The sequence below is a fragment of the Nesoenas mayeri genome (assembly GCF_963082525.1).
Source record: "Nesoenas mayeri genome assembly, chromosome: 8".
Classification (NCBI taxonomy): domain Eukaryota; kingdom Metazoa; phylum Chordata; class Aves; order Columbiformes; family Columbidae; genus Nesoenas; species Nesoenas mayeri.
Window position 1 is genome coordinate 4895910 of NC_137554.1, and position 13209 is coordinate 4909118.

Genomic DNA, 13209 nt, shown 5'->3' on the forward strand with positions numbered 1-13209 from the left:
GCGGGAAGAGCCGCAAGGTGGCCGCGAACCGGGGGACCGCGCTGTGCTGGGGGACTGCACTGCACCGAGAGCGCTGGGCCGGGGAGGGCGCTGGGCTGCGGACGGTAACGGGATGGGCACAGCGCCGGTCCCGCACGTCCGCCGTCACCACGCCCCCGCCGCCCCGTCGGGCCGGGCGCTGGGGGCGGGCGGCCGCGGGCAGGTGGGAGCGGAGCGGCGACGGCGACGGGGCGGGCCGGAGTGCAATGAAATCTTCTTTTCGGAGTTTCCGCCGGGCGTGACTCACCGCAAGGGCCGGGGATAAATACATGGGCCGCCTACCTGGCAGCAGCATTGGGCTCTCGGCGCAGATTCCCGCAGCACGCAGCCCCAGCCCCGCCGGGCCATGCTTCTGCCCTGCGCCCTGCTGACCGCGCTCCTGGCTGCCGGCCATGCGGGTGAGTGAGTCCGGCCACCGCCATTCAGACCAGCGACCGGCTGGCTTTCTGCTTTTCAGCTGCCGGATGGATCTATTTCTTAACTGTTGTCGCGGTCTGTCCAATGGTTGTATGGTAGGAAGGACGCCAGGCTTGTGTGAGATGATCCAGCCCTTCTGAGGGGGGTTGTTGCTGTCAGAACACACAGAGCAATCCCTCTCCTTTCGTTAGTAACTGTGACCTATGTGAATGTGTGCTCATGTGTGAATGGTGTGTGTGTAAGGATGCTCTCTGTCTTCCTGGTAAGCACCGAACTTCAGGGCATTGTCTACCTAAGTTTGAAAAGTTAGTTTAGCAAAATCCCGTAGCTGTTGGAGACGCTAACCAGAGCATTTGGTTTTATTCCAGCCAACCCTTGCTGCTCAAACCCCTGCCAGAACAGAGGGGTGTGCATGACAACGGGATTTGATCAGTATGAATGCGACTGCACGAGGACAGGATATTACGGAGAGAACTGTACGACACGTGAGTATATTAAATACCTTTTCGTGGGATGAAACTTCAGAATTCCGTTCCAGGATTGCGAGTTGTTCTCACTAGCTAACTTAAAATAATCTTTCTGTCTGCTCGCAGCGGAATTCTTCACGTGGCTGAAGGTAACGTTGAAACCGTCACCAAATACTGTCCACTACATCCTCACCCACTTCAAAGGAGCCTGGAATATTATCAACAATGTTCCCTTCTTGCGAGATATTATTATGAGATACGTATTAACGTGTAAGTATGAGTTCTCTCTTCTAGTCCTCTTAACCGGCAGGAGCTACTCGTAGGACTCCAGAGCATTGCGCTCGATTTATCTGCTAAAACGCACCAAGGCAAAAAAATGCCAAAGAACGTGTAAGATTTTGGCATGTCGCAGACTTGTGTGAAACGTGCTTTGAAATGGAAATGCATTTTGCTCTCTAATAAAATCTGGGATTTTGCTAGCATGACCTTTGCCCAAACGGCTCGTGGCTAATAGTTGGATCCAGTTGATAATCCGTGACCCAATCCTGTTATTCAGTAATCCCACTTAACATCAATAACTGATAAGTGTGGAATTTCTCAGAGCAACTGCTGGCAAAAATATACAGAAGCGATCTGGCCCTGTGATTTACATTTGAGACCAAAATGTACAGTTTAAAAGAAAATTAAATAACTTTTTTTTTTGGTCGTTTCCAGCCAGATCACACTTGATTGACAGCCCACCAACCTACAACAGTGATTATAGTTACAAAAACTGGGAAGCTTATTCCAATCTCTCCTATTACACAAGAAGCCTTCCACCAGTAGGACTTGACTGCCCAACACCAATGGGTGTTAAAGGTAAGGGATAAACAGATGCATAATGCTCGCTTCTAGGAAATCCTACTTATCGTCTTAGAACATACAATGAAAACTGCTTGTCTATAACTTTTTTTTGGTGTAGCTGACTTTAAGAATAGCCACGTTTCAGACAATGTAAAGACCTAAAAGATAACTATTCTGGTACTTGCTATTGAGTTACATGCTAAAACCAGCGTATTTAGAAGTTTCTAATAAAATGAGGAAAGCGAGCATAGAAAAGCAGATAGTCCCTTTTATTTGTGTGCCGCTATCCTTCAATAATACACTGAAAGTCTTAAGCCTTTTTGTTGTTAGGAACAAAATTAAGTATTGCATAAATACCATTGTCTCAAATATCTCACTCTCTCACAGGTAAGAAAGAGCTCCCAGATTCGAAGCTGATTGTGGAGAAGTTTCTGCTACGGCGAAAATTTATTCCTGACCCTCAAGGCACAAATGTGATGTTCACGTTCTTTGCCCAGCACTTCACTCATCAGTTCTTCAAGACGGACCACAAGAAAGGACCTGCCTTCACCAAAGGCCTCGGCCACGGGGTATGATCAGAGTAACTTGATCATAGCTCTGTAACCTGAACACAGCACTTAGTTCTCGGGAGCTCCGGAGCAGCTCAGGTGGTACCTTGCAGGCTGTAGATAAACACGGGGGCACGTCCTGTTTGCTACAAACCTGCTGTAGCTTCTCCTTAGGCAAAATTCCAGCACTCGATAGCATCTCTTCCTGGGTCAGAACTGCTCACGTGGTTCTGTTTAAAGCCTCTGCACAGTGATCTAGATGGCTTTTTGTATTCTTCTCAAGAATTTGCTTTCACCTAAAGCGTGTTAGATACATTGCGGACTCTTGCTGGCTCTGGGCTATTCCTGTCGGTTGCAGAGAGCTGTATCTAGCACTGTACACTATCTTGTGTGCTGCTAATTGGAGAGACTTAGTTTAAAAAGAACTTCGAAAGCAGACTTGGATTTAGGTTCTTTACAAAACAGGCAGTCTTTAGACAAAAAGTTCTTTAATATGTGTGTGCGTGTCTAAAACGTAAAGCTATAAAATATGTGTGTATATACAAAGAGCTGTCTGTGTAATAGAAAGCTGCTGACACTTTAAACAGAGTCCTCTTAAATTGCCAGTCAATTTTAAAACTTGCTCTTATGCAGAGACGGCTCCGTTTGCCAAGAAATAATTTGGCTTCATCTTAAATATCAGTGCATGATACTTATAAGGTAACAATAATATAATTTAAAGGTAAACATCTAAGGGACAAGCTCCTGTTGGCATCCATAGAAGTAGGACCTATCCTAAAATAGCAAAATATGCGACTCGGCTTCATCTTCCAAATGCTTTTATTTTATAGGTTGACTTGAACCATATTTATGGAGAGACTCTGGAGAGGCAACTTAAACTGAGGCTTCTAAAGGATGGAAAGCTAAAGTACCAGGTATGTCTTATCTCCAAATTCCTGCCTTGTTGTCAGATGAGTTATTTCCTAAAACTAGCACTCTGTGCACCGTGTACTTGATCTAAAGTCAGTACTAGCAGAGTCAACACAGCTTAACTCGTAAGCATCATAACTTATGACTCTCGCTATGTTCTTTCTTCCTCCCCTGGCAGATGATTGACGGAGAAATGTATCCCCCAACGGTGAAGGACACCCAGGCAGAGATGCTCTACCCTCCGCACGTGCCCGAACACCTGCAGTTCTCTGTGGGGCAGGAGGTGTTTGGTTTGGTCCCGGGTCTGATGATGTACGCTACAATCTGGCTGAGGGAGCACAACCGGGTCTGTGACATCCTCAAGCAGGAGCATCCAGAGTGGGATGACGAGCAGCTCTTCCAAACAACTCGACTCGTGTTGATAGGTGAGTGTCCTTTTTACTACACGCAGCTATAACCTTCTATTGAGTGTGACGCTTCTACCCGTTACCTACTGCGGCTGCTGTAGGTGTAGTAAAGAAAAAGAAACTATAACTTAAGTTGGTGTGTCAGGGCATAGGCCTGAGCCTTTGTGACCTGTCACTGGGATTTTGTACTAAGCTACAGCTTCCTCCCAGCTGTGCCAAAGACAGAACTGAAGAAAACTGACCTAAGTGATACTTAATTCCCTTATGTAGGGTTAACAGAACTGAAAGCAGGGAAAAGGCAGGATGCTAAGGTTCATTTCTCAGGGAGAAGTCGTGTGAGGCTACGTGGTGACCTCAGACTCTCCCATCTTGTGGGGCGTTTTGTGGGTTTTTTCCCCTGGGGTTGGGTCAGTTCAGGCATGCTTTAAAAGAAAGGCTGTGATTAAGTCTATAGTTCAGGAAGTTATGCAGAATTGAGTTTTACATACTTCTCCTGTCTAATTGTCTGCTCAGTGGTATTTAGTCTTATGTAAATGGTGATGAACACTAAGCTTGTAAAAAAGATCTTGCCCAAAGAGTGACTGAAACGGCAAACCAAGGCGGTTGCGCTAAGCAGCTCGGGAGCTGAGAGTCGCTTTCAGATTCCAACTTTCTTCATCATCCCCTAGTTCTCTCCCAGAGACTATTGTATAACTGAACACAATGTAGACGATGTGTTGTATTCTGCGGAACACACAAGGAAACGTATCTCCAGGAGGGAACCAGGCTATGGAAACACTTCTCTAGTCTTAAGTGCTGTTTCATCCCTTGCTCTTAGTCACATAAAATTACATGCATCATTTTCTAGAAGAGATAACAGAATGTTAAAGTGTGTGTTATGCTGATCACTATAGTGGTGTGGGGGCTTTTTTCAGAATAATTTAGCAGTGGTATTTCCTCTCGGAGCAGGATAACCACCCAAAGGTTCTTAGGGGACCAGCACTAATAATATCTTCTGTTTCACTGGCCAACAGGAGAGACAATCAAGATCGTTATCGAGGACTATGTGCAACACTTGAGCGGCTACCACTTCAAACTCAAGTTCGATCCGGAGCTGCTGTTCAACCAGCGATTTCAATATCAGAACCGCATTGCAGCCGAATTCAACACTCTCTACCACTGGCACCCGCTTCTGCCCGACACCTTCCAGATCCACGACCAGGAATACACTTTCCAGCAGTTCCTCTACAACAACTCCATCATGCTGGAACACGGCCTTTCCCACATGGTGAAATCCTTCTCCAAGCAAAGTGCTGGCAGGGTAGGTGCTCTTAAGTTGCTAGTGAACCAACAGGGACATGGTCTGGGGGTGGGACGAGGGGCTAGAATAAAGCTATCCAAAATTAATCATCTACTATGAAGGTACAGCTTCCTCACGACTCTGATCGGGAGATCTTACTACCTTTTATCTTTATTAAATAGGTCGCTGGTGGGAAAAATGTTCCTGCTGCAGTACAGAAGGTTGCAAAGGCCTCGATTGACCAGAGCAGACAAATGAGATACCAGTCCCTGAACGAGTACAGGAAACGCTTCATGTTGAAACCGTTCAAATCATTTGAAGAACTTACAGGTAACAGTTTTCATCCTTTCTAACAAGCAAGGGCCCCTGTCTTAAAATGGCTAATAGAGTCCTGCAATGGACTTGAATGCGATAATGTTGCGATGAAAACAGGATTTATTTTTTCCACTAATGATTTTTACCCTTCGATAATTACAGGAGAAAAAGAGATGGCGGCTGAACTGGAAGAGCTTTACGGAGACATCGATGCCATGGAGCTGTACCCAGGCCTCCTTGTAGAAAAGCCGCGGCCAGGCGCCATCTTCGGCGAGACCATGGTGGAGATGGGAGCGCCCTTCTCTCTCAAAGGACTGATGGGGAACGCCATCTGCTCCCCCGAGTACTGGAAGCCGAGCACCTTCGGCGGCAAAGTGGGCTTCGAAATCATCAATACTGCCTCCTTACAGAAGCTCATCTGCAACAACGTGAAAGGCTGTCCCTTCACCGCCTTCCACGTCTTAAACCCCGAACCCACAGAGGCGACGATTAATGTTAGTACCTCAAAAACAGCAATGGAAGATATCAACCCCACACTGCTTCTGAAAGAGCGATCTGCTGAGTTGTAACAATCCACCTATTTATTTATTTAACTACATTATTTATTCTATTTATGGCTTCAAGTGCTTAAAACCAAAAAAACTTGAGCGTTTTCATGGGGGGGGTTGCCCTAGGCTCCCCTTCGATTTACAAAAGGGATTTTGTGTGTCTGAGCTCGACAGCGGTGAATCCCTTGTTTAAAGTCTTCTGTAACAGAACTATGTATTCCAAAGTGGACAAAGGTTCCAACTTTTTTTTAATGTTGTTTTTAATACTTGACAAAGGGTCTTTGTGGGGTATTTTTTTGTCTTTTCACTTGATAGGTCAAATAACACTAAAAAAAGCAAGTTATTGCCTACGCAACTTCTTAAACTTGAAAACAGGCCACTGAACTAAAAGTACAAGAAAATCTGACCTAGTGAAAACTGCCAGAAAAGATTATGAATTCAGTATGAGCATTCCAAAATTCACAAAAAGTACAAATACTTGAGACTCATTTATTTATGTAAAGTCAGAAAATGCGTTCCATTTATTGTTGATACTACCTCTCCCTCATTGCAAATAAGGCACTTTGTACAGTAACTTATGTTGGGTTTTATGTGTAAATCTACTTTCATGTGGCATTATACTTTTTTAACTTAATTATTTAAAGAAAACTCTACTTGGTCTTGAAGCATATGTCACAGAAATATTATTTGTGTAAGAGGAGGATGATAATAAGGTACTGAGCTTAGAAATAACTGACTCAGGCTGCAATACAAGGCTGCTTGTGTTTTGGTATACGGATGTTTTATTGTGCAAGTTTGGGGAGGTCTTAAACTTAGTCGAAAGTATTAGTTTTCTTTCAATAGCTGTAGTTCTCTGGTCTACTTGATAATATGATTTTAATCTCACTTTAAGGACAAATGGACAGCGTAGCTTTAGTTAAGGACATGACTATAGTGTAGCTCTGTGTACCTAAAGCACAGAGGTTATTAGGGAATAGTGAAAAGCTGTGTAAATACACAGTGGGGAAATTAATACAGAATAGATCTCTCAAAGCTTCAAGGCACTGAGACTTGAAGGTAGCTTGTCTCTATCTACACATGCTGTACTCGTGACTTAGTTCTATTTATTGGGGGGGGGGAGGGATGATCTTTTATTTATAACTTCTAAACAGAGGCATTTTAAGTAAGTGGCTTAAGCTTAAATAAAACTGACTAGCTAGCACAAAATCTCCTGGACGTATTTGTCCTGGTCCAGCACTAAAACATAAGAAGTTACACAGGATCTTGTACCAGCACTTCAACCTTTGCATATAAGGGTATCTTTTTTTAATTTCTAGAGAGGAAATGTAGAAGATGATCTTCCCATAAAAACAGCTGGGGAACTATAGGTAAAAAGAAAAAGTCACTTCAGACTGGAATAGAGCAGCAACCTGGTATTCTGTGCCCCTGCCCAAAATTCCTTGACTACTTGTGGAAAAGGACTTGAGTTTTCTGTCTCATCTGAATCTCAAACGTGTTTAGAGGCTTGCGCATTGTAACGGCTCTGGCACTAGTGTAGGCGGACTGTGACTTCTGTTGATTTGCTTAGAGACACCGGTTACCTTCCGCTCTGTAAGTTTGTAATTATTAGCACGAACAGCTGGATCGAGCCCTCCTATAGCGATCGATACCAGGGACTGATTTGAGGTGGTCTCTGGTTTAAATGCTCTGGGAAAAAGAAGGGCATCTGCTTTTCCTTTTTCCATTTGAAGCACGAAGAAGGGAAAACCTTCGGTAACCTTATATTAAAAGGTGGTCAGTACTGTATTTGCTAACAAATGACAACTGCCTGGACACTTGTTAAACGTGATTGTCATCCAGATCCATCTTTGGGACACACTTCAGAGCGCCCTGCTGCCCTTAACAAGGAAAAGTGTCTGGCTCGGAGTCGAAGGGAGACAAGTCTGGACAAATCTAGTTATTTTGGGGTAGGTAAAGAGGAATTCCTCAGCCCACGTCACTGGAGCTCAGTTAGAAGCCGCTTCAGAAAGGAATGGTGTTCACTCTGCATTTTGTTGTACTCTGCAGCCACATTTCAACAGTCACTTACCTGTGACCCAACCTGCTGGGTTTGGCTGGGTTCAAGTTGCTCGTGATAAATGTGTATGGTTGAGATTATTTATTGAAAATTCTGTGAATTGTTTTTCACTTTATTTTTGTAGGATGAGAATGTTTTTAAAAAGCAAGTGTTTCTATAAATAAATCGAAAACATTACCTATATGGGCTCATTTGTGTTTGATTTGCTTCAGCAATGTTCTGTATGAAACAATTAGTTTATCCTACTTGCCAGTCAAAATGAAACAGAGAATTCCATGGAATTACTAACACCTCTTAACAAAACCAGCATTAAATTCTGTCCTACCCCAAAACCAAGATGCCTGTAGGTTAAATTGTCCAAGTACAGTTATTTTTTTCAGCAGTGAAGGTGCTGGCAGAGCTCACTGGGGTACCCAAGGGCTTCCGAGGGAAAGTGTGCCATTGGAGTTGCACTGAGCTAAGACTGTCCCAAACAACAGTCCAGAGGCATTTCTCTCTGAGCTTAGTGTGCTCCAGAAGGAGAAAAATGCCTTGGGACACGAGAACCACCGGGTTTGTGTGTTTTGGCAGTGGGAGCTTGCCCCTGCTGTCCCACAGCAAACTCCAAAGCTGTTCCGGCCATTTCTTCGTTGATGCCATCGACTGTGTCGATCGAGCACCTCTAGGACCACCCAGGCTCTTCCCTGTGTTTTCGTCTTCGATAAGAGATGAGGGGATCGCACACCCTGTATGGCCTCAGTCAAGCCCCACCACCTCCACAAAGCCACTGACCAAACGTCACCTCCAGCTCCGCTCTGTGCTCAGGTCCCCGCTGTCACCCCAGTGCTGGCTCCAAACCCTCCACCACTGCTGGCCTGTCCTCCCACAGCCCCTTCCCAGTGACCAACCTCATCACCTTTACCAGAGTCACCTTCCTTCTAACTACCCAAACCCTCTTTGGTCCCAGGCTCATGGCAGTGACCCACAGCTCCACCCTAGGAACACGACTGTCCTCCTGCCCTGTAGCTCCCTTCCATCCTCACCAGTGTGCAGTTCCCTTGTATTCCTATTGTATCCAGACACCGAAACTCCTTCAGCAATGCTCCTCAGCTTCAGACTCAGCCCTGACCACTTCAGGGACTTCCTTCAGCCCCCAAACACAACATCCTGAGGGAGCATCACTCCAGCCCTGGCTGCACAGGGAGGCACCTGCAGATCATGTGCGAGCAACCTGGGGCTTTTCTCTTTAGTAACCAGTCAACTCCTTCACTCTATGATTTAATTCACATTTCCTACAGCTTTCTGCTTCAAGGGGAAGTCAAGAGAGGGAGGGAGTGAAGATGGGGCTGGTCACGCCAGCAGGGGGTTGGGATTGGCCGTGACATTTGGATGTCCACGGAGAAGGTGTTTTGAGTGACTGCTGCCACAATTAGGGAAGGGCCAGCCCAGATGGATTTTGCACACGACGGATGAGATAGCTGCATTGTGGAGGAGCTCCTCCTTCCCCTTAAGCAGGGGCAAGTCCTGATGATACAAACAGCAAGAATGTTCCTCCGAGGAAACCTGCCCTGTGAAATACTTGCTCTGCAGCCCAGGTTGAGGTAACTGTTTCACCCACGGCAATATGATAAAGGAGGGGGGCTCAGCATTTCAGCCCTACCCTTGGAGGCAAGTCCATCAAGGAGCGTGAGATCAACGTGCTTTGGGAGCACCCTCCACCATCACCTTCACTGAGGGCTTTTGCCATATGTCATTTGCTCACAGGGGACTTTACTGGCACTGATCCCCACAGTGATCTGACCAGGTTTATGACTTGCGATTCACCGGCTGGAGGTGCATGGGCCTCCACACTGGAGCACTCGTGCTCCCCAGGCTTTACCCGCATTGCAGGAGACATTTGTACCACCAAGAAAACATCTCTGCGGCTTTCAGAATCGAGCTGGAAAAGTCAAGGGGTAGTTTGAAAGAGGTGACCATCTCTGGAAAAGCTTATTGCAAAGGTGCGCTCTTTCCTTTGGAAGACCAGAAAGCAAAACAAAACTCCTGCAAGTTCTACCGATACATATATATATATATATATTGAACAGAAGGGAGCAGGCCATAGCTATATAGTCTAAATATGGAAAAGGAGAGATCCTAACCTTTTTTTTCCTTCTGCTAAAAGGCATGAAAAGAGCAGAAATGCAGTAAAAACATCAGACGGAAAAAAACTCTCCTTGTTAAGAGCTGAGTGCTCCTCTTCCTATAATCGGGAGTTTCAGTGTGCATGTAGCATTATACTGAGAGACAACACGATCGGTTTCAAATTGTGCTTTTTTTTCCCTGATACTTATTTGGTAAAATTAGCCCAAAATCCGCTGTGACTCCTGTGCTTGCTTATTCTCAGTGCAGACATTTTCATTAGCATTGGGAAGAGTCTGATCACAGCCAAAAAAACCCAACCACTCCATTCTTCCTCTGCCACCCAGGGATCAGACAGACAAAGCAGATGTCAAGAAAGTGAGAAAGGAAAAGGTAACATACAAAAAAAGACGAATTTTCCCTCCTGGGCTTTTCTCTGGCTGAAAAACCTGAGGCCGTACTGAAAATCACAGCGTTTACTTACATGGACACCACACATTTGGGGCAAGAAGGCAAATGAATGTTCAAAGCATGGATTTTCAAAGCAACCCAGTGCAAACAGCTGAGGATTTAGCCCGTAGCAGGGCACGTCTACGGAAAGTTGAAAATAAATTGCATCTTCTAACCAGCTGTAATCCGGGTATTCTTTTTGCTGTTAATTAGTCTGTTACCAGAAAGGCAGTGGGAAAATAAAGAGTGTTGCATAACTAGGAGCATCCTGCTTTCAAGTGTCTCAGATCTTTACTTAATACAGTAGCAAAGTATTAGTTCATGCTTCTGTCTCGGGATAAACCCAAAAACCCTCATGAAAAGGAGGATCCTGCAGGAAATGCATTCTTGCCCTGCACTTTATTTTTTCGCGGTAACCAGGTGTAGCTCATTACTTCAGGCTTACACAGTAGTGGATAAAGGTGTGTGCAAGCACCCTTGTCCAAACCTGCCCTGCTGACAGGTAATTTTTACACCCATTCATTTTCTGCAAAAGGCCTGCATCGATGGTAGAATTTTCTATGGGAGCACACGAAACGTTTTAACCACGCAAGTGAAAGCAATGCCCGTGGCGCCGAGTGCGGCGGCTGGAGGAGGCGCCCTCCCCAAACACCATGTCGGCTCATCTTGCTTTCCCCCATACCGTGAAAATCTACCCAAAGATAATATTTTCATAAGTGTTCATCGTGGTGCAAATCATACCAACTTGCATGACGCCGTAATGTGTGGTTGCTAATAAGGATCTCTCTAAGTTTATGCTACTGGGTCTTCTAAGACACAAGGGTGAGACGCACACCCTGAGCAGCAAAGCTTTGGTGTAAAAACCCAGCTCCACAAGACTGCAAAAACATCAGTTGTTGCAGATGATTTTAAGCTTTGTTGAGCAGTGACAGAGCAACAAAACGTGACTAAAAGCCGTGATGCCGACTCCAGATACGTTCTCCAGCACCTTCCAAACCTTGCCCTGCGAACTGACACAACTCGAGATCCTTTCAGTTGTGGCTTTCCAGACGGTTGCCTAGACAATCTTAATTAATCCTGCCTAACAAATAATGGCAGAGTTGCTAAGTAGCAGTCACAAGTAATAATTAAAACACAACTGCGTTGAGCTTGCTCAGCTGTGAAATACTAGTTCTTACATAAGGCCGGGACGTAACACGAGATGATCCAACCACATCTTGGAGAAGCTGTTAAAAAGGTTTTATGGCCAATGAGACGGGGAAGTGGAGACCATTCCTGAGATTGTTATAGTGCAGAGAATTTCAGTGAAATTAGAAAGGGACTGACTTTTCCCAGTGTCTAAGAAATTTCTAGAATTTCAGGCAAATTCAAGACATATTTTTAGCCCCAAAACAATAAAATCAGCCTCTTTTTGCTCCTTGCTAGGTGAAATACTTTATTGTTTGTCACCATAACTGACCCAGTCTTAATGGTAAACAAAAGACTTCCAAACTTGACCATGAAATGGAAGCTTTCTCAAGCAAAATATAGAAAACAATCCAGAAATAAAAGGAATATGTACCTCATTTTGAGGAAAATTTAAGGACCTTACAAGCAACCCCTGTGAAGACCAAGTTAGTGACTTCGATAATTGCAAAACAAACGTCAGGACATTGAACAGGAGATAGGACTTTGGTTTTGGTTTCTGCGGCTCTTTGGCACTTGTGAAAACATATCTGGAGATCTTTTTGTTACTGAGGTCCAGGGCTCCCTGAGCGCTCTGTATCACCGAGCAAGTAGCTGCCAGAAATTTAAGGCTTCTCAGTTACAATATCACTTTAAAGAACGTATAGAAAAAAGAAGAGCAGGCAATGGTTTACCAGTAAGCCAAGGTCAATGCCGTTTCACAAACTGATTTTTAAAAGCGACAGCAAAAATTAAAACAACCAACCCATCGATTTCTCAAATGAAGACTTTGCGAAGAGAGAATTAAAATCCCCAAGGTTCCTCATTTTTTAGGAAGATTATTTCCTCTTTAAAGTCACTTCTGCGGTCACCCTTGGTTGCAAATATTTGTCATAACTCCCTTTAAAGCTTCTGTGCAAACAAGTAAACATTTACCACCATCTTCCAAAATATTTGCTTATTCCAGTCAAGTCTACAATGACTTCAGCTGTCGCATTAAATTTGACACTGGTGAAGCTGCGTGATTTGAATAACGTTGTTCTGCTGCAAACATCATTTGCAAAGTTTGTCCTTTTGTAGGAACAAGGGGCAGCTATTTTAACAGTACCTTCCGCTCTCTATCTTCAGTGGGATGCAATGGAGAGGTATAACGCCTTGTTGCTACATAATTAATGGGAAAAATCATTAAACAAAAAGCCAGGACCTTGGGCTGCTTAGTATTGTGAAAAAAAAAATGAAGAAAACTCTTCTGTAACTGTTTATCAGCTTTAGAACTGAGTACTGAAAAACCGAGTTTATCTGCGTCTCCTGACTCTGCAAAAATGGGCAAGGAAGCTCACGAGAAAGGTTCCCTTGAGATTTCTGTCACTTCTGCTTTCAGTTATAGTGAGATAGTACATGATGAGCATCTAATACAGGATTTTATATATATATTTTATTTCTTCTGCTTCACTTCCATACCAGGAACCAGAAGAGAGGCTGAGGAACTGTTTGCTTCAGCACTTTCATAATGAGAAAAAAATAGAGAGAAGGATGCACTACTCCCCATCATATTAAATCTGCTTGCTCGTTTTCAGTAACTGTGGAATTTACTGGGAGAACTGGAAGTCAGAAGAAAAAAGGTAAATTTTCTTGAGTGACTAATAAAATCTGTATATATTTGCCTC

The 13209-nt window shown here is 44.4% G+C and overlaps 1 protein-coding gene across 1 annotated transcript; it reads left to right on the forward strand.

The window, feature by feature from the left end:
- Positions 1-385: 385 nt before the first annotated feature.
- On the forward strand, positions 386-5793 carry PTGS2 (prostaglandin-endoperoxide synthase 2; the record flags this gene model as incomplete). The annotated part of the gene is made up of 10 exons (XM_080348768.1): positions 386-437; positions 825-941; positions 1050-1193; positions 1638-1781; positions 2154-2335; positions 3145-3228; positions 3402-3648; positions 4644-4930; positions 5092-5239; positions 5387-5793. The coding sequence occupies 10 exons, from the start codon at positions 386-388 to the stop codon at positions 5791-5793; spliced, it is 1812 nt and encodes a 603-aa protein (XP_080204894.1).
- Positions 5794-13209: the final 7416 nt, after the last annotated feature.